Source organism: Scophthalmus maximus, chromosome 8 (assembly GCF_022379125.1).
Source record: "Scophthalmus maximus strain ysfricsl-2021 chromosome 8, ASM2237912v1, whole genome shotgun sequence".
In the NCBI taxonomy this organism is placed as follows: domain Eukaryota; kingdom Metazoa; phylum Chordata; class Actinopteri; order Pleuronectiformes; family Scophthalmidae; genus Scophthalmus; species Scophthalmus maximus.
The window spans coordinates 9,018,433-9,042,773 of NC_061522.1; the positions used below are offsets into that span (position 1 = coordinate 9,018,433).

The window sequence follows — 24,341 nt, forward strand, 5'->3', positions numbered from 1 at the left end:
AAGTCAAAGATAGTTAGGAATTATTCCAGTTTCTGGCTGCGCACCATGGGAAAAGTAAATGACCATCCGTATATCACTATGTATATCTTTTCATTGTCATTGACATTTTTTGTCCCACATCCAGAATTTGTGGCCGGGGGTCGAGTTCTCCCCATAGTCCTGTGGTGATGATTTATACAACGACTAATGTCTGCCAGGCACACTTAATGATTGTCCTCTGCCAGACCTGCCTTATTTTTCTTACTCTGTGCCACCTCTCCCTGCCCTTCCCTTTCCTTCTCACAGCTCTGCTCAGACAGTGACAAGGTTAAAATCTCCACTGTCTCTCCAGGGTTTCAGTTAGTGTCCTGATGAATGTGTGTCAGCTGTGGAACGGCTTCTGGGACATTACCCAATGAAAAGTGGGGTCTTTATCGCCGAGGGGTCTGGGATTTAACCCTTCTGCTCCCCGGGAGTTCTGATGCTGCAGCTCTTTTTTTCTGAAGTGGTGCAAGTGAAGCACCAAACTGTGCTTGTCTCTAATAATTTAAATTTATTTTATCTTTGGCTTGTTGCACAAACTTTACCTGTAGGTGTCAGTGTTTTTTAAACAATACCTTACCTTGAACAAATGGCCCGTTGCGATTCAACATCCTGCTGCCGTGTTGACTCTTCAGAAAAAAGCATCCGATGATGCTGATTGACACAACAGTAACTGCGTGTACAGTATTACCAGCATTGGGTTGCATTTTAAAGGAAACTACTTCTACGCCTGTTTTTCAGTGTTGGGACAGGATGATATTGGAACTAGCTTTGTTGATACAGCTTTCATGCTTGATGTCAATCCCAGTAATTATACTTCACAGACCTTAAATCCCCTCTTTCCTCTGTGAACTTCAGAGATCACTCTGAACTGTTGTTTCACTGAGGCAATAATATCTGTCTGCCCTAAAAGACCAAATACCTCCACAGTATAAAAAATTCACATATTTGCACACCAAAACCCGAGTATCTAGTTTATGTCTTTCAGAAAACGACTAATCTTATGCATGCATGCGGAACCACGAGTAATCTGGTGGGAAGTTTGACGTTCAAGGTGTCTGATCCCATAATGCCAAAGGCAGAGAGTCAGATTGGATGTAGCCAGTGGTTTAATTGAGGCCATTTTCAATTTGGCCATTGCTCCTCTCCTGGCTCTGCCATTTACACCTACACTAATCCAATCTGGCTGGACTTGCTGTCCTGCCTGCTGCAGTGCTGTTAAAATTGAGGAACTGGAACTCGGGAGTGCAGTGGCTCTCTCTCTCCTGGCCATCACTTCTGGCCACAGAACAGGTCTTCTGAACAGTCACCACTTCCCCTGCAATTAGCTGCCAGTTAACCGGCTGAGATAAGCTCCAGTTATTCCTTCTCCAGACCCTAACCCTCTGCTGCTGAGTGCTACCGGGCCACAGTCACCAACTGTTGGCAGGTTTTAGGACAGGTGGTTAATGGTGGAGTGTGTGTGTTAGCTCACTCGTTTGCATTCCCTCCCGGAGAAGAGGTACGATGAGACGAGGGAGGGATGAAAAGATAGACACAATAAAATTCTATGCGTGTTTTCTCCCCACTGACTAATACCCAAGCACAAAGCCGTTTGTTCTTTACTGCCGTTTCGGTTTCTCCGAGGCCGTAGATGTGTGCAGCCGCATGTGCGGATTTTCATAAATTTCTCTGGTGAGGCAGAAGTTCATTAATTTCGTCTGAGTGCTTGACATACTGAATATGACATAGAAATGGACACTGCATTACGTCGCTGAATGTGAAGTATTGTTATTCTTTTTTTTTTCTTCTTTTCCATGCAGCTTTATGCTATTCCGTGGTTCCTGACGATGTTTACACGTAAGTAGCTTCACCTTGTGCTTGCAATGTGGATAGGATGTGGCACAGAGCATAATTTGAAAATTTTCATAGGGTATTTTGAGTTAGAGTCACAATAAAAGAGGCGGAAAAGGTCAGTGGCTCCGGTATGGACAAGTTCTGTCTCTGTGTGTGTTTTTTTCTCTTGGTGACCTTTAATTCAGCTGCTAATTAATTCTATCGCCGCGGGGGAAGGACTCAAAAGCTCAGTCCGACATTACCTCGTATTTTTACCTGTTCATCTTTATTATAGTATAACGGAAATATACTTACTAGTTTTTTGTCTCCAAAACTTCTAAATGCATCACATGATCAACATCAGGGGATGGACTGCTCAGTTGATCTAGGATCCATGATAACAGACAAAATAACAAATTTACTTTGTGAGTTGTTTGTATTACTAAGTTGAATTTTCAATTAAGAAACTCCAAAATCTGTAGCAGACTGGAACATTCAAATTATGTTTACATGGTATTGCATAAATAATAATGATCAATTCAGCTCAACGAGTACTTCTATTTTAATACTTTCACTACATTATGTCGACGATTTTATTTATTTATTTATTTACCCTTCAGCTTTTAATTAACCTAATGACCTTGAAATATCTTTCCAAAACTGATTTAAGCAAACAGACTAGTGAAACTGTCCTTTGACACCTGACTTTAATGAAATTAAGTAAAGTAATTCTTGTCAGATTAACTGTGTGGTGCATGAGATAATAATTGCTCAGACATAGTTATTCCAAAAAACCAAATGCCATCCCTTTTTAATGCATACTTGTCGGATCCAAGTGTCTCATTTCTGTAACTAAACAGACCAATGCAGAATAACACACAATTGTGCTTGAGATATAATTTTTTAAATAGTAGTGATTACTTTGTCTTTGTCACAATGAATGCATTTTAACCTGCAGTTCATGAAAAAAGATTTTTGTGGTGATATGAAAAAGGAAAGAACATTTCTAGGTACAAACGCCTTTAATAGATGTGGATTTGTTACATTGTAATAATGTATCGGCACTTACTGGAAAGCTTGTTTTCCTCAGGAGAACCTTGAGGAGGGCGTGATGCATTTCTAGAACTTCTGATGCCCATATGCATTGGAGACTTTGAATTTATACCACATCCTGCCTGTGAATCTTCATCATCCTTAATATAAACTCTGAAACTCTCTGAAAGCACTTTGGAATGTTAAGGTCACTGTAAACCCTCCTTCATGGCTTGTTTCTTCTCAAGCTCTTTAAAAACACACACACAATGGCATGAGGGCCATATGACAGAACTATTGCCAATGAGAATATCTGTGTCTATACACAGTACTGGGATAGCAAATAATGAGCAAAAAGCATCTCTCTAAAAGAATCCACTATGAGTGCCTTGAAGTACACTGCTGTTACCTTGTAATGTTCACCTTCTGTTGAGACTCACAAGTTTGCATTGGGAGCGAAGTGAGGAGTCAGTTAGTATCACCCAGTTAGATTACCAGTGGTGGTTTTTTGTTCTGTCATAAAGATTAGACATCGATGTATAACATGTTGCAGTTGCCAAATTTGTGAAAGATCTGCCAAATAGAATGTGTGTCAGCCGAGATTGGAAAATGTTTGATTGACTGAATTTGACAGATGTTTCTGAGTTGTGTGTAGTTTTAGAAAAGCCTTAGTAATAATTGGACTAAATGGGATAAACAGATTCCAGCAATCAAACCAAAAGAAGCATGGGTTCACTTTCTGCACTGCATGAACATTGTACATAAAGGTTTCATTCTGGCTGGCTCTCAGTGTGCACTTTGTCAGTTGATGGCAGCATTACGCTTTTATCCACCCACTGATTCACCGTGGGAGCTCTGAAATATGAGCATATTAAAAGGGGTCACAGATCATTGAAACAAATTAAATTATATGCAATTAAACTCTGCGTCTTCTAGGTTGCAGCCCCGGTCATACCGTACGACTGTTTGAATAACTTTTTGCCTTCTCGATATAATTTTTGAGAGATGCATTAGATCTTTGCCGGTCCGCAGACTCTGACGGACAGAGCACATGTGATGTGCATTAATTGGAAGGCAACTTACTCTTGACGTACTCCATCCATTGATTTAACTGAACCCTGCACTTTGCTGGTCATTTTCATTCTTCAGTTAAGCGTGCGCACGCACGCACGAACGCACGCACGCACACACACACACACACACACACACACACACACACACACACACACTGAGAGACCACTCTCGGGGTAGAGGGTGTGAGATGCGACCCTTTTACCCCTTATCCTCCCCCTGAGGCAGTGTGTGAGTCCAGTATTCAGGAGGTGCGTCCCTCTGACTGCTAATGTCCCCAATCGAATATGAGACAAGGTTGGAGGGTCGTCTTCCACACACACACACACACACACACACACACACACACACACACACGCACTGCCTGTCACTCTCATGCACCAGTCCGACTGTTGACTGCTAATGTGGTGCGGACCCTCCGAGGCATTTCCGCACCACTCGTCCTCTCTCAGCCTGCTACTCACTACAGCCACACTCTGTCCACTAACACGTCTTGCTAGGGCGTCCGTGTTCACAAACTTTGATATGATATGAACAGGTGGGAAGTATTGGTTGTCAAACATTAATTTCAATAGGGGGGAAACATTTAATTTTCAAAATTTCTAAAGTTATTCGGCTGGAATAATAACTGTCGTGGGACTTATTATCAGGATGTGGTTTTATTTGGCTCCAAATAACCTGTGCAGGTTTCTTGCTCTAAAGCTCCTCGGCCCCCAAATGTTCTTCCTGTCATTTTTCCACAACAACACCCACCTACAAAACATTTTACCAGCTGCCTCCCACACATCAAATATCCCTCCAGGCAACCTTGCCAATGGACCATTTTGTTTAGTGAGCTTCCTGTTTTGAAGCCACAGAGCCATGTTAAGTAAATGCGCTTTGCACATGCAAATCACAATCATTATGTTCAAACTGATGCCCCACTTCTCACGGTGTGCACGTTGAATGCTAGTGTCCTGCTTGCAGGATCCTGTTGTGCATCCCAGGAGGGATTTGTGTTTTCAGGCACTCTTGTTTTTAGTGATTCTGTAAAATCCTCCCTTGTTGTGTTCATTTCTGTACCCTGCCATGCAGATGTGTTCCCACTGCACAAGATCTTCCACCTGTGGGACACGTTGCTGCTGGGTAACTCCTCTTTCCCATTCTGTATCGGCGTGGCCATACTGCAGCAGCCCAGGGATCGTCTCTTGGCCAACGGCTTCAATGAGTGCATCCTACTCTTTTCTGACCTGCCAGGTGAGAATATGAGCCGGTATTTACCTTCCTGTTTCATCACTGTCTTGTCTTTATCCCCCCTTTCAGGTGCATTTCCTACTTGGGCCTGGCCAAATGTTGCTTGATAATTATCAACAGGCTTATTTACATTTTGCTTTTAGCTGCAGAGCCTCCGTGGTTATAAACAAGTGAAAGTCACAGCGGAATACCTGATTTGAAGGGTGTCCATCTGTACCAAAAAAAACAGACAATGCCTCCGAGTACTAATGGGAACTGATGTGTTTGTGTTAATGATATCTTCAAGCAGGCCGCGCTGCACTCGGGGTGCCACACTGCTACGAATCAACCACTGCACCCGGGGAATTGTCTGCCTCTACGGTCCTCCAATGTTTCCATCACTTATTCTTATTTCACAGTTTTGAGTCCATCTCTAGCCTGTGAGGGCTGTTTGTCCCCACATCATTAAAGTAAAGTGCTATAATTCCTGAGGCAGAGAGGCGAGACTTTTTCAACTCTGAACTACAAATGCAGGATTACCCGTGCAAAGAATCGAGATAGACACAAATAGATAAAGCCAAGGGTTAGGCTAACAGACTGCCTAAGGCATCTACCTGATTTGCAAACAAAAGACACTGAGTTTGTATTATAAACTGCAAAAATTGAAGGTATGGTGGTGGGAAATGGCATTGGCAGAAAAAAAAGCTAGGAAGTAGTTTTAATCCACCATAAGAGCCGTCACGTGACACAACACCATAAGTTTTTTTCCCACACTCGCATTGGAAATTATAGTTATCTAACTACTCGTTACACCACTTTAGTGAAATGTCAATACGGTGCAGAAATAAGAAATGGGAGGGGCAGGAGTGGGGTGGCAAATACTGAAATAAAGTGTTTTAACTCAGCACCATGGTTGTTAATCCCTGCAGGTTTCAGTGCGTTACAAGCAAGAGGAGCAATTCTGCCTACTTTCTTAAATAAGACACAGGAGGAGGGCCGACAAATAGAGGAGGAGCTCAGAGGGTTGATTCTAATCACACAGGGTTGATGGAAACGCATGGTAATTAGCTTTGCTCTGTTGGTTACATATATTTCTTAAGTACTTTTGATAGACTGTCTCCCGGTCCTAATGATTTTTAACCCGGTCGAGGCAGACACTGACACATTGCCCAATGGATTTTGCTGTTTTTATCGACTGTATGTGCCACACGGAGTGAAGAATCCTAACAGTGGCTCTTAATATGTGCCCACTTTATAGCTCCTGTTCACAAAGCGATTACTTCAGCCAACTATTGGCGACATAAAATCCGAGGGCAGCATTCATAATGTATGTCTCCAGAATGTCTTTGCCTAGGGGATAGCTCACACAATTTCCCTTATAAACTCTATTTCCGAACACTCTTTTTCTAGCTGAAATGCAGAATGACATTGGGGTTTTAAAAGCAACAGAGACAGGGACGATTCGTCCAGAAGGGATGCTGGAGCACTCTGTAAACTAAGGCCAGCAGCCTCCCCTCCTGCCTAAATTCAATGTTGCCATACTTCACTGTGTTTTACTCCCCAAGTCCAACAGATTCATGTGATTGAGGCGGGCGGGAGAAGGAGAGCCAGTTCTCCTTATAAAGGTAAAATATGTTGGCCTCGAGCTGCAGTCAGCGTCTTTGGCAAGATTTCCTTAGAGCGGCTGCTTCTGCCAGCTCCTTTCTGTATATCACTGCCAGCCTCATTATCGCAGCTTGTGTATACCTGGGTAGTTACAGTGTAGTATCTGGCAGTCTCTCTAAACTATATTAGGAATGAATTCTGGGCTGTAGAGTGACCTCAAACAGGGCTTGTTTCCTTAAGCTTCCAGCCATGTTCAGGTCCACACTCAAAATATATATTTTTAATAACTTGTTGCAGACACACAGATTGGCTAAATCCAATCCATAACCAACCAACACTTATCAACTTAGCTAAATGACAATAGAGCTCTTACGAATGTGTGCTTATTGGTGTGTAATGTGCAGAGTTTTATTATTTTTTTTACTCATAGTTGTGCTATAGCAGCATACGTCTGGGGTTCACGTCCGGTTGGTCCACCACCTTGGTCCAGATTGTAATATCCTAAGAACCAGCGGATGGAATTTCTTACAGACATTATGAATCTGAAAGGATGAAGCCTCCCTAATTTTGGGTCTGATTAACAAATGTTAGCTTGCCAGCATGATAAACTTGGACAGTGAGAATATCACCTAGTATAGGCCACAGACTCGTCTTGTTCCCTCCCTAACCCTTCTTAACAGTTGAATTGTAAATATGTCCATTGTGTATATCATTCATTGCGTATGATGTATTGCATAGAACTTGAATGTAAACAGATTTGGTCTTGTTATATATATGTAAGTTTAGTCTCTGATGCTGTTTGAAGCAATGTTTTGGAGGTCAGTGTGTACATGCTCCATCTCACCACATTCCTGTAGTTATCAACCACATACACGCACACATAAAGCACATAGCCTGTGAGTCAAGGTAGATTTTTGATTTGTGGCCCCGCACCTGCTCCTTTCTGCCATAAGGTGTGCAGAATTGATGTCCTCATACAACTGAGGCTTGCATTCATTTGTCTCAGAGCAGACTCCACATGCCCCACATGCTTGTAACTACAGGAACTGCATGTGTGAAGCCAAAAAAAACAACCCAAAACCCTGTGCCGGCTGGATTAAAGAACAAAAAGAGAAGGAAAATAGACTCACTGTACACTCTTGTTATTTGAAACTTAACCATTATGCAGTTCATCTAAACCTGTCTCATCATTGCCTTCTTTGCATCATTCATACCTGGTACGCTTCATAATTTTCATTTGTGACAGAAGCTTATGCTTAATGGTGATGACTGTGTCCTGTCTGTGCTAAAAAGATAAAGGTCCTTGCATTACATTTTGACTTAATTTAAGCTTCAGAGAGATGGATGAACTTTGAAAGATGCATAAGTAGGCTTGACATTTAGTTGAGAAAAAAAGGCGATCTCTTTCAATTCCTGTGTGCAACTGTCGGAATAAAAGTTAACGGTCAAGATAACGTTACAGGACAGTGGCTCTTAAACGATTCAGACACACTCCTCTCTTTCTAGGCAGTAAATGGGGCCAGTGACCATAATTCTCAGTGACAAGCCTATTACACATAACATTGTGAAGTCCATACTTGCCAATATTTCCACGAAGAGAAGAGGTCAATAGTTAAGGGAATGGGTTTAGACTGAGTCATGTTGAACCACTGGTTCCCCAAAACCATATTGTCAGCTATAATATGCAGTATACTGTAACTCATCATCCTTCGCACAACTTTCTCTTCACAACAATGTTCCTGAAGCCTCATTGATCCTCCATACTATCACAGAAGACTATTTTACTGCTGAATTGCAAAAAATTAAATTAAATGTGAAATAGGTAAGACCTACGAGGCAACATTTACTCCTTGGGGCCAACAATACATCTCAGCCTGCCATTTATTGGCAATTAATCTCATTTTGTGATTCTCATTTGCTTAGCCTTGTAGCCTCGGGCAATCTATAGCTTTCTCCTGTTTGGAGACTTCATTGATTCTCAATTGACTAGAGAGGTTCTCCGGCTGACAGGAACCATGTGTTTATTGATGATGCAGCAGCATTTGCCTTCACGGGACATTAACGTCCGTCTCAATAAGCAGAGCTGGGCACAGAACTGATGAGCTCTAGTTATAGATGTTTAGTTCCGAGAAAAACAACCATGGGCGGCTGAGAGTGCGCCTGGCAACACTGCACCCCTGGGCACATTGAGTACACTGATAGAAGGCGAAGTAGGATGTCGATGTTGTAGATTTAGGGCTCTATGTTAACGATCTAACACATGGTCTAAAGCACATTGTGCAAGTGCATTAGGAGGTGTCTCCACATCCCCTCTCGATAGTGTAACACAAATGGCAACCCACTGTAACGTCACGCATTGGTTTGTGAACGGCCGTTTTTGAAGCCTCGAGTTTGGCATTTTGGCCAGCACCATCTTGGCTTTCTGTACCAGAAGTAACCAATTTGTGGTGCAGTGTGGGGTGGGCCCTACTTAAAGCACATCCTCCTAAACCTCAAACCTGCTCCCATTGGCGGTACTAACTGTAAATCACACGGTATCCAAATTCCAATGCATGCTGTGCTTTATTGTCTATTTTACTCACAATTTACAAAATTACCATCATGTTGTATTGAAGAAGACTTGAAACTAGCAATTGAGACCATAAATTCCTAAGGGAAATGTTTATTGACGTTATAAATCAAGTGAGAGGTAGGGTCATTTTCTCATAAGCTTCTATAGAAACTCGGCATAGCCAGACTTATACTCAAATGGGTATTAGTCTGGGACCTCGGTTTATTTTTTCGTTGCCAACGGACACCGACCAAAATGCCTCGGGACGCAATTGGATAGACGTACAGCCAGGGAGAGGAACGAATCATGTGACGTTTGTTGAGTGACACGGAAATGTCAACAGACTAGAGCGTGCAGAGAGGAGATGTCTGTGAACGCGTGTTCGTTTTTTGTGGGAGGAATGTGAAAATATAGGATACTTTAAGTCAAATGCTCATTCATTAGCGGCAGTCTTGGTTGTTTACCAAAATCGCTTCTCTCCGCATCGTGGTATAAATCCCTCTGTAAATATTAAAGATCTGTTTAATATTGAATTAGAATAGAACAAGGACATTGTTATCTCATGCTTTATCAAAATGTGATGAGGGATTAATCATGGTTTACAATTAAAGAGCTACTGAAAAAAGGGAGAAGGGGTTTGTCACAAGTACTGATAGTTTGCTTCATTCTCTTTGGATTGACGGGGTGGTGTAATTTTCCTGATTTCATGGTGTATTTGTCATAGAATAAAAGGCTGGAACACTTTAGTACAACAGATTCCCTCAGTTTATTTTAATTCACTTAATTCTTTCATCTCTCTTATTGTCAGCTCTCTCTTCCTCTGAACCACAGTCAATCCCACATAGCCCCCGAGTTTCTCTTCACTAATCATGGTATTCTACTATTTGTGGCAACAAATGGCACCCCACAATCAACGCCTCTACATAATTAGCAAAATGTAATTTTGTCTGACTAAGAAGAAAAATTACTCCTTAACGGTATTGGCTGCTGTGCAATGCCCAGCTGAGCCCAGGGCTTGTTAAAGCAGCCATCAATCTCCTCTTCCTCATTCCTGCCTCTTTTAGCAGAAGGAGTGATTGCAGGCAGCATTTGCCGCCCTGGGGAAGGAAAATGTGTTTTCCTGAACTGCCTGTGAGCCTATTGGTGCGGAATCTTAGACCACCAGTGTGTTTTTCTCTGGAATGAGCCTTGTAACGGAGTCTGTGCGGCCCTCGTCCATGAGAGCTGACAACCCCCTAACCTTGACGCTGCTGCGCGACAGAGTGGGGAAAAGATGCATCTATGTGATTTTACGGGCCCAGGTGCAGGTCACACCAAGGAGCGCTCATTAGCCAGCCTTGCACATTCCCCCCAATAAGGGCGGTGGAGAAAAAAAGAGGCTGTCAGTGTGAAAGAGTGTGAAGGTAAGAATTCCTAATTTACCCAAATCCCTGGCTAATCCACTGGGTCCCCGCTCTCTAATCCGCTCTGTTCTCAATGCGAGAAGCCAGACAAGGATGGAAACTGCTGTATGCCTCTACAGCAGTTTCCATCCTTGTCTGGCTTCTCGCATTGAGAACAGAGCGGCATTAGGGGGGAAAGAGGAAGTTTTGCTTTGCACTAAAAACTTATTTTGGGACAAGAGCTCTGATCACGGGCTGCAGCTAAATGATGGCCAGTTATTATCTTATAGAGCCGCTGTCACTGCTGGATGACTACTAAAGGTTATTAATGGCGGCAAAATGCCAAGGTCAAGCTACTCACTTCTACACCTAATCCTCCCATAAAGCATTTGCATAATCTCCTAATCTTTAAGTGGGATTCAAGGGAAAGAATCACCTTTTTTAGCTCCTTTGTTCATTCATTTTTTTTCTCATTCATTTACATTGTCACACAGCTGTTAAATAATTTCTCAAGTAAAATGTCATCAGTGGTAATTGAGAATTAAGAGATTCCTTCTGTTCTGAGGTGTTAAGTGAAATGGCATCATAGCTATAGAATTAATTTCCATTTCAATGAATACAGCAATTATGACATCAGAATCAGAATCGTGTTTATTGCCATGTTAGTTCCTCACCTACAAGAAATTTGCTTTGGTCATTGATGCATAACAAACATGGTCAAAAGAAAATAGAAAATAAAAAGGGGAGGATAAAGTTAATTCAATTAAAAAGCAAGCACTGTAATTACAAAGAGAAGAGCAATAATGGTAGCAACTGTACAGTAAAAAATGTTATATCTATCAATTTATATTATATTGTTGCTTTTACTTTTTTCTCATTGGTAATAGTAATAATCAATAATAATAACAAGTAAGACACAAAGTTACTGAACTTAAATCAGCATTTATTTAACATTTATTATTAAACAGAAAAAAATCAGAGTTGTTTTTTTTCTTGTCGCACAGAAATCGACATTGAGCGTTGTGTCCGCGAATCCATCAACCTCTTCTGCTGGACTCCAAAGAGTGCGACATACCGACAACATGCTCAGCCGCCAAAGGTTGCTGGGGACAATGGCTTTGGGAAAACAGCAACATACTACTCGTCTGACTATCAGGACATGCCCAGGACAGACCTGGTGAGTTACACTTATCTCACACTCAGTCTCACGCACCAAAACTTAAAAAATTCCACAAATATGAAGTGAAGTGAAATTCAAGGTTTGACATCTTGGCTTTTTCAAAGTTTTGACCTGATCGTCCTTATTATTAATTCACAGTGTCCAAATAATAAGTGTTCTTTTAGTATTTCTTCCCTGGTGTTAGTTCCTGGTGTTCTGTGCTGCATCCTGTACTCAGGACAAAGATGGCTTTGTTCTTGAGAGGCAACCAGTATATCTGTAATCTTAGGTCAATAGCTGTGTCATTCGACCCACTCAGACCGTTCAGCATGACACAACAAATATGTCATTGAAAATTTACTTTGGAATCAAAAGGATACTTGAGAAACTCCTCAGCTTAACAAACAAGTGAAATAATAACACTATTTCCCCTTTGTGATAATAGTATTACAGCTCTAGTTTCAGGGTTATTAGCTTGTAGGAAAAATGAGAGTATCGTGATATACTATGGTTACATTTTTTTTGATAATATGAAGATACAGGCAAACTGTCTGCTCTAAAGTTTTATTAAGCTATTATTCTCTCAATAGTAGTATCCAGGTTTTCTGATTTCTATTCAGTAATAGCTCTTTGCCACACATCATGTGTTTACATAGTCAGTACATGGAGGTGGTTATTATACTGTCTGGGTATTCTGTAAAACAAGACTGCGGATTTGTTTCTACATCATATTCAGCGCAACCCATACAGGCAGGTATTGGAAAATGACCTGCCTTCCAAAGTGGAAGAATTCATGCTGTTGCCACCCACTTTCCTCTCTTTGGTTTTGGTCAGAGAGGGACTCTGTTTTCTTTTCACTAATCAATACCTGATTTTACAGTGTGACCCCACTAGGCTTGTTAAGCAGCACTGATTTTTCGTATTAGAATGAGCTACTCAGAAGCCAAAAATTAAATTTTTTCGACAGTGCATCGCAACTTTACTCTCTAATTCCCAAAGTAGCCAAATATTGATTTGTCTAAAAATGCATTCTCTTTACAAATATAACCAGTCAAAATATCATAAATAAAGTAACATTTGATTTACACTGCATTTGCTTTGCAGTGAACAGAATACATTTCATTACATTTATTTGGTATTCAACCTCAACAGGAGCCATTGCTAGATGTCATCACAATTTTAAGTTGATCCCTCCTAAGATACAGGAATGCAGATATATGAGCAATCAAAAAACAACACAGAGCAACTATTTATTCAACAAAAAAAAACAGCATAAAATGTGCTTAAGCTTATTAGTGTTTATTGTGTTTATGAGTGTCTATTATTTAATGTGAGGCTGTCTTTCACACAGGCCTTTTGTCTTCGTTTAGTTTTTGTGGCGCGGCCCTGTTTGTCTTTCACACCTGAATGCATCGTGTCCGGAAGGCTCCCAAACTCTCTTGTCAGCCCTATCGGCTGTGTGCCCAAGTGATTGCTGTAATCTTTCTCATTCAGCCGAGGCTCATTTGTATGGGCGGTGGCATTGATCCATGGCAGCATCTATGTGCACCCAAACCTCCTCCTCGGAAAACATTCCGGCAGGGGGGGGGGGGGGGGGGGGGGGGGGGGGTGTACAATATAACTGTAGATGAGAAATCCAGAAAATGTGAAGTGGAATGTCAATCTAGAAATCGCATTTGCTCATTACTTATCATTACACATTATTGCTTTATGCCGGGAAACAGGATTTCTGGGAATCTAATTCCAACCTCAATGGTGTTGAGTCAGGAGCAACTGGACTTTGTTGTCACAACCAAGTCCAGTTGCTCCTGATTCAACACTAATAACTTAAATGCTGTTCTTTTTACATATTGATTATTGATACCACAGTAGTTGCTAACCTGTAGGTTTATGCCACAGACTGTATTCTCTATGTTTTGTGTTCTTTAGAATATGACCAATGTGATTTGATGGTAGCTAAGTACATTTTCCAGGATTCCCGGAAAAGAGTGCCTCCAGGAAATAACATTTCTTATTTTCAAATATGAATCCCTTTCACACTCATGCTGGCACACTGTATCCTTTGACCTGGAGAATGCTGTCTGCAATGGATTTCATTTTCAAGTTTAATTGCTCAGTTAAATCCTCAGAACGTTTGAAAATGGTATCCTGCAAATGAAGGTTTATGAGTAGTTACATCTAATAAAACGCAGGCACAACACCCGCTGGTACTGTACACATACAGTCAGTTAATACCCTGCCCATTGCCCCTCACTCTGGTAAAAGGGGGTAAAGATCTATCAGCAAATTTCCAGTCTTCGTAGGGACATCCATCTCATTGGACAGCTGCTGTCCAGTCACCTTGGTCTGAGTGAGGGAAAAGGGGAAGACAAACTCTGTGTCTCCTTTCTCTTGCTCACGAATAAGATAATGGAAATGTAGTAACATGAACACAAAAATATTGTACTCTTAACTAAATTGCCTGTTTCATCAATCCTTGGTAAGAATTTAGGTTGTCTCCAGTTAGTAGATCAAGCTTGATGGGGTTTTTTTCTTTGTCAATTCCTTTTTCCATAACAGCATTTGAGCCATAGTGGGGCAGCTTTTGGGTGATAAAAAGCTGCACTCCGCTAAATTTGTTCCCACATAAGGTGCCACAAAACTAATCACACATGATATATCTGGGCATTTCTGAGCCACAGTTATGGACACTAATAGGTATTAGTTTTTCGCCAGGAAGTTATCATGAACAATGGCTGCTTTGAGTATATTAAAATAAATCATTATGCGGTAGAGTGCACAGGAGGCTAGTGCCATTCCCTGTGGATGAGCAGATGCTTCACTCACTGTCATCGAAACAGCTGGCAGAGCTCATATTTCAATGATTGCGGAAGCGGATGTCCATGAGTAAACAGGAATGTTCCCTGGTTCCAAATTGCCTGCATGCGCGTGCTACATGTTCCAGCAAAGATGAAAAACTGCGAGTGAATGGAGAATTTCCAATTAGATAAGGTCATGTATTAGCCTTTATCATGACATGTCACAGTGGGATCGTAAAGTTCATGCTGATATCATCACCAATAGCTCTGTAGACTTGACTTAAAGTGCCCCATGAAGACATGACGGTGTGACAGTGAGCCAGCATGTAAAATGCCAGGACCGTGAAACTGAAGCAGCTAACTGCAGGAATTCAGTCATCTTTCATTTTATTATTTACACCTGTTCCTTTCCAACAGTATAGTGACATGTCAAAATGTCTGCTGTACAAGAGCTTGTAGTGAATGGGAAACACTTTGTGTATCAAGTCTTATCGTACTCAGACTTCAGGGCTGAGACACGATCCCACAAACTCTATCTAATACAAAGTTTTAAAGCTTATATACATATTTGTTGACAGTGTTGAATATTTCATCTTGTACAAATATCTCAATATTGTACAAACCAATACAACACCACATTAAAGACATGCCCAACAAGTTGAATCAAGCACCAACTTAATTTAAAAGTTAAGCAATATATAAAAAAAGTTGCTCATGCAACAACACTCATATTTCCGTGACTGTAACTCGTATGTGAAAGTGAACGTCTGAACCCAAATTCTGTACTTTGTCAGCAAAAACAGGAACTACTGTACTTTTCATTAGAAGAGGCCAGTTTTTTTTTTCCTGCCAGTCCGAAGAAAAATCATTCATGTTGGAGCACTGTACGTAACTGCTGTGTCGCCAGAATCAGAATGGGATGTGTACGAGTAGCTGGGAGGATTTTTCATTTTAAAATCCTCCACTATGCAGAAAATGTTCGGTGCTGCTGGATGTGTGTGAAACATCCACGTTTTAGGATTTATAACTTCCAACTTTGTGTCCTATCAGAATCAGCTTCATTGGGCAAGAATGTTAATACATATAATGAATTTGAGTCTGTCATTTCTCCTAATAAACGTGGATACTAATGCAGTAGACATACCGTAGAAAAAGAATGTCAAAGCACAATTTTCAATGGGGTCATGCACGTTATTACAGTGATAACTTCCCTTTGCAAAAATAAACATGGATGTAAACTGCAACTAGACTTGGTTGGAAGAGGTACACAGCTGCGACGTGGCTTCAGTGGTTGTTTTAGAAATTATACTTTAATACAGCATACTGTGTTGTTTGATAAGGGGAAATCTCATTACAGTTGCAATCACACAACTCGTCAGCAAGCTTTTTCTAAGCTGTGCAACACTAGTCCCCAGTTCAATATGTTATGTGACAGGGTTTTTTTTTCTTTCAACTGTGTGCCATGCGCATTTGTGCAGACACACACAGACAGACACACTGACCAAAAAAAAAGAAGGAACACAGCGTTTGTGTCTGTTTATCAGCAGCTCCAGTTTGGGCTCATCACTGTCAGGCCAGTGAAATGCCAAAGTGCCATTAAGCCATTTTTTCGGCTGGCACACACTGCTCATCATGACATTTAAGTCACCACACAGCGCTCCGTCAGCCCGAGGCAATCACCGGCTGCATAGTTTGACCATTTCTGTAAAAAAAAAAAAGGTTATGTGTATGGATGTGTATTTGTATAAAGAAAGAGACATTATTGGGTTTTCCTGAAGTAGATCTGTTGATTTTGCCACTCATCTTTGTCGATCCGCTCATATGAGCCCAGCCAAGTAGATGAGACCATTCAGCTCTCTGGAACTGTCCAGTGTCCTCATCCACTTTTCAGACTCAGTCACAGACCGTCCAGTCCAGTTGAAAACAACAGTCTGCAGGTTAGCACTTAGGACAGAACTCTGTGCAACAGTGTAGAACCTCTGTTCCCATAATCCATGATAGCTGATAGCAGCAATTTGCTGCCATCAGACAAACCCATAGGTGTTTTATAATGATCTGCACTGGGGGGGGGGGGGGGGGGCCACAGCAGTTTGGCCTGCTGTGCCCTGGGTTGGCAGTTGGATGCCTGGCTGCCCAGAACCAAAGTCCGTCGGAAAATCCTAACGCCACATGAAAACACAAGAAGCATCGCGACACCAGAGATCCCATTATCTTTAAAGAGATCTTGACCTTGATTTGCCTTCTTTGTTTCTATGTTTTAGTTAAGTTACATTTGTTATCCCCTGTGTATTACGTTAAGTTTGTTATTTCCTGTTTCACCGCGTTTGTACCGAATGACTGTTAATATTTTGAGTTTATGCAAAATGTTAACAGTGTCCAAACTGCTTTTTCATAGAGAAAAATATATATTTTGAAAGTTTTTTTTATTTACATTTTTTGCTCAAAATGATTCCAGGGCATCTGGGAGTCACGGAGGCATACTACTTACTCACCAATGCAGACCAAGGTTCAGTCCCCTGCAGCCATGCCTCCGGCTGGTTGCTTTAATGAACCCATTTGGCAATGCAGGTGGAAACTGGCAAAAGATCATGTTCTGGCCACTGTGTAGCTCTCTCAGCTGTAATGCTTTTTTCATGGCAAAACATAATGCAAGTCTGTTCTGGGTTAGTTGGAGCGACTGTTTTAAAGCATGGTGTCAAGAATATTCACATAGAGGAGATTTTGATCACATCGATGATATTCAGGCCTAATTACTGGTCTCTCGATTTTTTAAAGAAACAATATCAAATTTAGTTTTTGTTGCAATTTTAAAATGATTACTTCCAAATGCGCTAATTCTGTACTATTCTGTACTGTACTAAGCCTGTACTATTATTTTGTCCCTCGTCACCTGATATTCTGTGATTCCTCTCTCTCTCTTCTAGTCTCGGGAGCCTCTGGCGCTGTGTGACCTGAAGGCAGAAGTATCCCCCAGGATCTCGGCTGAGGATTTGATCGACCTCTGTGAGTTGTCATTGGCCGGGCCCACCAAGCGGACCAAAGCCGGCAAGCCCAAAATCATCGCTGTCGACATTCGCAGTGTGGAGGAGTATCTTTATCATTTCTGTGTGGCTAAGACATTTTTCCTGTCAGGCCCTGACCTCTTGCTAGTTGGAGGAAACCTGCTCCAACCTTCAACTCTCTGTTGCTGAGTCTTTTTAAATCACAGTCTTGTGACTGTGACTTGAACCAGGGGAGTGGTTGTGCAAACCACAATTTATTCCTGTGAACGAGAATTCAGTTAGTTATTTTAAATAATGTCAATAGCTACATCTCAGAAATAGGACAATCCTATTTTCTAAGGAGTTATTATTCAATTATTAACCACTCCGAGACTGTTCGCTGCCCCTGTGCTGATTCTCACTCCTGCTGACCACTGTCTTGTATCGCCCGTGTCTCCTTCCCTTCCTTCACTGAATTGACCAACTATCAATTGCAACCATGTCGTTCAAGGGTTTTATGAGTCCTTTGACATTTAAGGTCCAAGTGCATGAAGAAACAACGAGGTTTACCTTGCTTATTGATAGAAGGGCAGGCTTTCCCTCAGCGTACATCATACCTCTTCAAGCTGCGCCCCTTAACCCCACTGCCTCCAGCTTCAGCAGAGGCCATATTTCTGGCAGCATCAACATCCCCTCCAGCACAGCCTTCAACTCCGACGGTGAGCTAGTGCAATGTCCTGCAACAGGAATCCTCCAGAACTATAGAGGACGTGTCATTGTGGTCATCAGCCACGTCATGAAGAATGCTGCAATGGTGAGAAAGCTGCGACACAAACACCTGACGTATACAGCACATCAGCATACACACCCTCAGGACTCATACACATCACCATAGTATGTCATTGTACTGAAATGAGTTTATTATAGGTCTAGGCTAGTATTGTTACTCATCTTACCCAAAATAGTAAAAGTCATATACATACATTGTATTGTGTTGTCCTGTGACCAAGGTGTTGCTATTTCTCATTTGTCAAATATTTTGGATTTTGACTCGATGCAAATTGATGCCTAATTGTTAGGCATCAATTTGCATATGGTAGTTATAAGTACATACGTAATACTTCCTGGTGTTTTTATTTATTATATTAATTTATTTTTTATTAATTTTCTAAGAATGACATAGCTAAATGAAAATTCAAAAATGGACAACCATTGACAAAAGAAAAGCAGTCACCAAAAAAAATCAAATGAAACCTCATGGCCCCAACATTCCTTCATCCTCTGTAGCCAGTTCCATTGTACCCTCTCCAAGATGTTAATATGACCATTATGCCAGATTTGGCTACTTTAACTTTTTATTTAAGTCTTCATAAAACCACTCAGGTTTTTATTTATAGCCTCTTATTTAAAAGATGTGTTAAATACAATGGATGAAGGAGTTCAGTCTGCCCTGCCATATCTTCCCTAATCTCACTATCACGACCCTTTTGCCATATTAAATCCATGTTTTCCCAATCTCTAGTCCAAGAATTAAATATTTTTAACAAAAACCTGATGCAGACAGTAGTATGCTAACTCTTTAACTGTATTCTCGTCTTGTCTTCATTTTTTAAGCCCAGCAACAGAGCCCAGTGTTCCTCTGCTGTAAATGCTTCATGAAATCCCCTAAATCAGATGGATTAGACTTCCACCAATATAGACTGAGGAGTTATTTCATATAGAGTACCTTTGTTTTTTATTGCGTCTTTCCTGTTTTACTGTATCCGAACATGATCCTAATTTTATATTTTTAGATGGAGTAGGTTTTTCACATTTACCCACCCAGAGTTTATAATTTGCTGGTTTATCCATTTCAAAAGCAATGTTAAAGTGATGTAATTCCATGCATGAGGGTGCCAGTCCTGCATTATCTCTTGAAGTGAAGGGAATTTTTTTCTCCAGTGATACTCTGCATTACTAAGATACCCCTTAATCAGAATGTCTTCCTCCTAAATGGCAATTGGTATCATCATAGAGATGCAGTTACGTTGTGGAGCAACAAACCATCTTAATGGAATACATCTTTTGCTATGAAGTCTGGTAAATCAATTTCCACTTATACGTACCACACTTTTTTAAGTTAGCGGGACCATATTAATAGAAATTATTTCTTCCAATTTTTTCTAATTCTGAGCCTGAACACAGCCCTAATACCTAATATGACATTCCAACTGGAATCCACTTCGTCCTGTTGTAAACTCCTCTGTGGCACATCTAAATCCCAAAGCTCCCGGTTTATTCCAGTTGACGGTTGACTTTTTAGCCATGCTCATGGCAGTGCCTTAGGGATGGCAATGTCAGTCCATTAGTTGGTCTGCTCAGACTGAAATACCTCAGCAACCTTTGGTTCAATTGTCATGAAATGTTCATGTTGCCCATATCATGAGTAGTATTGACTCTGTTAATCCCTTCACCTTTAGCACCACAAAGAGAAGGACGTTTGTGGATTTTAGTGAAACGTTTGAAACAATGTTGTATATTTACCACTTTGGGGACACCTTAACTTTTCACCATCATTAGGACACTTTAGATCTATGACCAGATACTTGGTCCTCAGCTTTACTTTGTGTAGCGTGCTATTTAGCAAATGTTAGCATGCTATCATGACAAAACAGAATGCGCGTTGTAACATTATAGTCACTAATTGTCAACATGGTAACATTATCATTCCGAGCATGTCAGGGTCATCTTGTCTCCTTTAAAATCCCTCTGATCATCCGCTGGATGGATCAAACTGCCTGAAAAGGAATAACTGAAGGAGTGGATGCTGATTCAGGGAGACGGAAACTGTGGATGTCTTTAGCAGAAGTATTTATTATAAGAGCTCAATATATATCAAGGAGATTTCTGGTTCGTTTACACAGGTCAGCAGGGTGGTCAGTGTATGGCGCCCCAAGACAATCTGCCTGTTCGCGGTCTCTGTAGAGTATTTAGTTTAGGGTAATGTCGTCATCTCCTATGACACCTCGAGAGAGACTTCAGCTGCTCGATGATTGTTGTGGCTTACCACAGACAGGTTGACTTCGCTTGGTGCCTGAGAAGACCCGTCTTAACAGTTTCTCAGGGGAGGATAGACAAAATTCCACGACACTATCATCCCGGGCGAATGCACAAGGGCAGGTGTTCAATGAGATCATGCCACTTAACTAAAAACATTTTTCATTCCGCCAGTAATTTCTGATGCTGAGGCCCAATCCAAATTGAGCATTTTGTTGTGAAATTTCTCACCAACACATTATCACAACATTACCCCCACTCTGTGATCTTCACAGTCAAACAAGATTGGACCATGCACTTATTCAGTGAAGTATTTCAACCAGGGAATGTACAGTATAGTAACATTAAGAACATATTGATAACTGTCTTATCAAATTAGAAATTTTTAGTAATGCTAGTTAATTGTTCAGATATAAAGTTAAAACGCCCTTTTCTTGTATTTTAACTTTTTTTCTGGAAACTGTATTTTGCATATCTTATTTGTCTTCAGTGCACAAAAATATCTTTGCTCGCCTCAGTGTAACGGAACAGAGAACTATATTAATCATTATGAATTCTTCTTTTGTGCTGTCTTTGGAATAAATTAACCAAACTTAAATGTAAAAACTCAGCAGGGATATCGCCTCGGGCAACATCCCGATTTTAAAAAAAAGATGTCCTCCTTCCATATGATGAGAAGTAAAAAAAAAAAAGAAGAAACAAGTGGTTCTCTTTAATTGAGAAGAATCTTTTTTTATATTTCTAGGAAGCAGCATCAAGATCTCACTGTCTGACTCCATAATGTAACTGTTGGTAGATGAGGGAGAAAAAAAGGGGGAAATTTATTCAAAGAGAGATGGAGTAGTAATCAAGCTCTTTGTAGGGTGTTTTAATGGATCATGTATAATCAGCACATGATCATAACTCTACTACAAATTGTGGCTGTTTCACAGGAATTGTTGTGTGCGTCAAACTTTGAACTTGTGCTTCAGTTAGTCATCATCTTTACTTAGAAAGAAGATCATCAGCCTCATCGTCATTCAGGCATCAAAACTCAGTTTTAAAGCAGCCCCTGTAATTCATCTGACCTTTCGGCTGTGCAGGTCACAAAATGAAAGGTCAATAAAAGGACTCAATTGCGCTTCAATGCCATTCACATTTATGTGCACCGCACCAGTGGCATCATCTTTAGCTCTTGGGCAAAACAGAGTCCACTCAATTGGAAAAAACGGTTCACCAAACCAGGGAACAAGCAACAAATGGCTTTTGTTCTGTTTAGGTTACTTTTCTAGACACATGTATGAATGAAATTAAATGAAATGAAGAATGAATGAATGAATCAGTATTTCGTCCAGCAAAGTTGTTGCATCTGGAGTTGTTGGTTTTTTTGTTTTCCCATTTTTTGTTTTTGAATTGGCAAATCCCAAGCCTTTGCCCCTGGACCAAGGGCAAAGAAAACCTAGAGTCACTGACATTTCACCACACACATTTACAGATCTAAATTCATAAAGCAATGATATACTATGATCATATCAGGATATGAATCCAATTATAGTTATTAAGTGACCTACATGTATATGTGGACTGTGAATGTAGATAACATCAGTGAATAAAGTGATTCAGTAAATTCCTAAATGAATATTTGTTATATTGTGTTTTCCTGACATTTAGATAAAGCTATCTGCGCAAGCATTTCATCACACAATTTATGGACATGAACTTTTTTTCATGAGCAGATTTCACAACAACCGCTCTTGGCGATGCTTTCATAACCAGATTTTTTTCGCACGGTTAAGTTCGCTAGTGTGCAAGCTTTTCTGAAGAAGAAGACAACACCCACACACTGTTTGCTCTTGGTCAATAAAGTAGATATAATTCTGCAAAACAACATTTCTGAGCACTGACGGTCAAAATCTGTTCAGTCGAACACCACTGCATATCCCAGTAACTGGTACCTTAATTGATACTTTTTTAGCTTGCAGTATTATATTTCAGTCTATTGTCATTTTTGTTGAGAGATACTCAACAGTGATTACACAAACTATGATGTAATATTAACAATGTCAGGTAAGAAAACAAGTCTGCATTTCATGCTGGAGGCATGTTCAGTTCTAGCAAGTACTCTGTTTTTATGCCAAATTAATAGTTTTTAATAGTAATAATACATTTTAGCATTCATGACACATTACTCAACAAAAGTAAAACATTTTTAGTCCAACGCTATTGTTTATCCCCACAATAAGTGGTACCTTAATTGATACCTTGTTAGCTGGCACTGTTATTATTCAGGCTGATGTGAAATATTTGTTGAGACTGACTGTCCCAAGGTGTTGAATTAATGTAATGGTTACTGTTCAGTCTGTTTTAAGTGGTGTTACTTGACTGCAGTGTATTGTGAAGGAAGGAAGCACTGCGTGGTTTATGAACAGTAATTACAGAGGAACAACATAGTTTGTAGCACTGACACTTTCATCAACAGTGAGTGCAAAAAAAAGATGATGTTTGGTTAAACAAAAGTCTCTGTATTATCTGCTGGAGGCATGTGTTCTGTTATAGAAATTAATTTGTTCACTTGTGTCAGTTTTTATCGCACACATGTATGTCAAAGTGTTCATTTTTCCAGTAAGTGTGATTTTAGGTATGTCATCATTGTCAGCTGAAGCCTACTTGGGATTGGTCATGCACATGTAGATACGAGGCTCTGTACTACGATCACTACTGTGTAGACTCTGGCTCCAAATGACGTCAAAAGTGGCAGCAGCCATTTTTCAAGGATATTGTTGCTTCATTTTTTATACAATGAGAGGAAGGGGACATTCGTTGTCCATCTTTATATACAGTCTATTCTTGAACCCACATAAGAATGTTTCACTGATTCGAGGTAATAAGTTGCCTACCTGCAAAAATAACTGTCTCTCTCTCTCTCTTCTAAATGTCTTCCCAGTTTGCGGTACATCTGGTCAAGGTAAACTTCCCGCGGGTTTGTATCTTGGATGGAGGGATCAACAAGCTGAAGCCCACTGGACTCCTGACTGTCCCCTCCCCTCAGATCTGACATTCCTCACTTCACATCAACAAAAGGGACGAGTGGAGGGACTGTATATTGCATTTTGAGCTGATATTAGAATGAAGAAAATCGTCTTCATTGTATTTAGACTTCAGAGTTCGATCTAATTAAAGTACAAATGAAATTGACATTTCCCAGTATATGTCCTTCTTGTACACAAGGTTGACTTATTGTCCAGTCTAAATCGATGCCTTTTGGACAAAATCCGTGTGCTCTCTGTTTAGATGGCCCTTTGTCCACTTTACCTACATAGACATCACATGAGCAGACCTGCCAGATGTAACAATTCCCCTCAATTCCAAATTAGCAGACTACAGGTATCTATTACCCAGACACAAATACTTAAGGCCTTCACTCAAGCCTGTAGTAATGCCCTGAATGGTCAAACGAAGGTGATGACAGACCTTATATAGGGCACACATTGAAGGATAGATTCCTTGAGATACGGAGTCTTGTTTTTAAGGTGTTCATTCAACAGAAATATACAGAAACTAAAGCCTGAGTAAAGCAAAATGTAAATGTCAAAAACATGCAGTTTAATGCAAATTAAAGGAAAAACCAACATAAAGTGTCTCAGTAATGTGTTGGACCACAACACATTAATCAAAATCCAATTCCTTCTACATCCTGAA

At 40.6% G+C, this 24,341-nt stretch overlaps 1 protein-coding gene across 2 annotated transcripts in view; it reads left to right on the forward strand.

The window, feature by feature from the left end:
• The window catches only part of tbck (TBC1 domain containing kinase), a 32,338-nt gene extending 8,501 nt beyond the window's left edge, over window positions 1-23,837 (forward strand). Inside the window, exons 21-26 of one of the 2 annotated variants that reach the window (XM_035635945.2) lie at window positions 1,824-1,860; window positions 5,014-5,175; window positions 11,694-11,866; window positions 17,571-17,734; window positions 18,282-18,441; window positions 23,587-23,837. In XM_035635945.2, coding sequence (XP_035491838.2) covers window positions 1,824-1,860; window positions 5,014-5,175; window positions 11,694-11,866; window positions 17,571-17,734; window positions 18,282-18,441; window positions 23,587-23,697 — 807 coding nt within the window. In that variant the 3' untranslated portion in view covers window positions 23,698-23,837. Of the gene's footprint in view, window positions 1-1,823; window positions 1,861-5,013; window positions 5,176-11,693; window positions 11,867-17,570; window positions 17,735-18,281; window positions 18,442-23,586 lie in introns of those variants that run through there. The other variant, XM_047333620.1, reaches the window with a different exon arrangement.
• The last annotated feature ends 504 nt before the right edge of the window (window positions 23,838-24,341 follow it).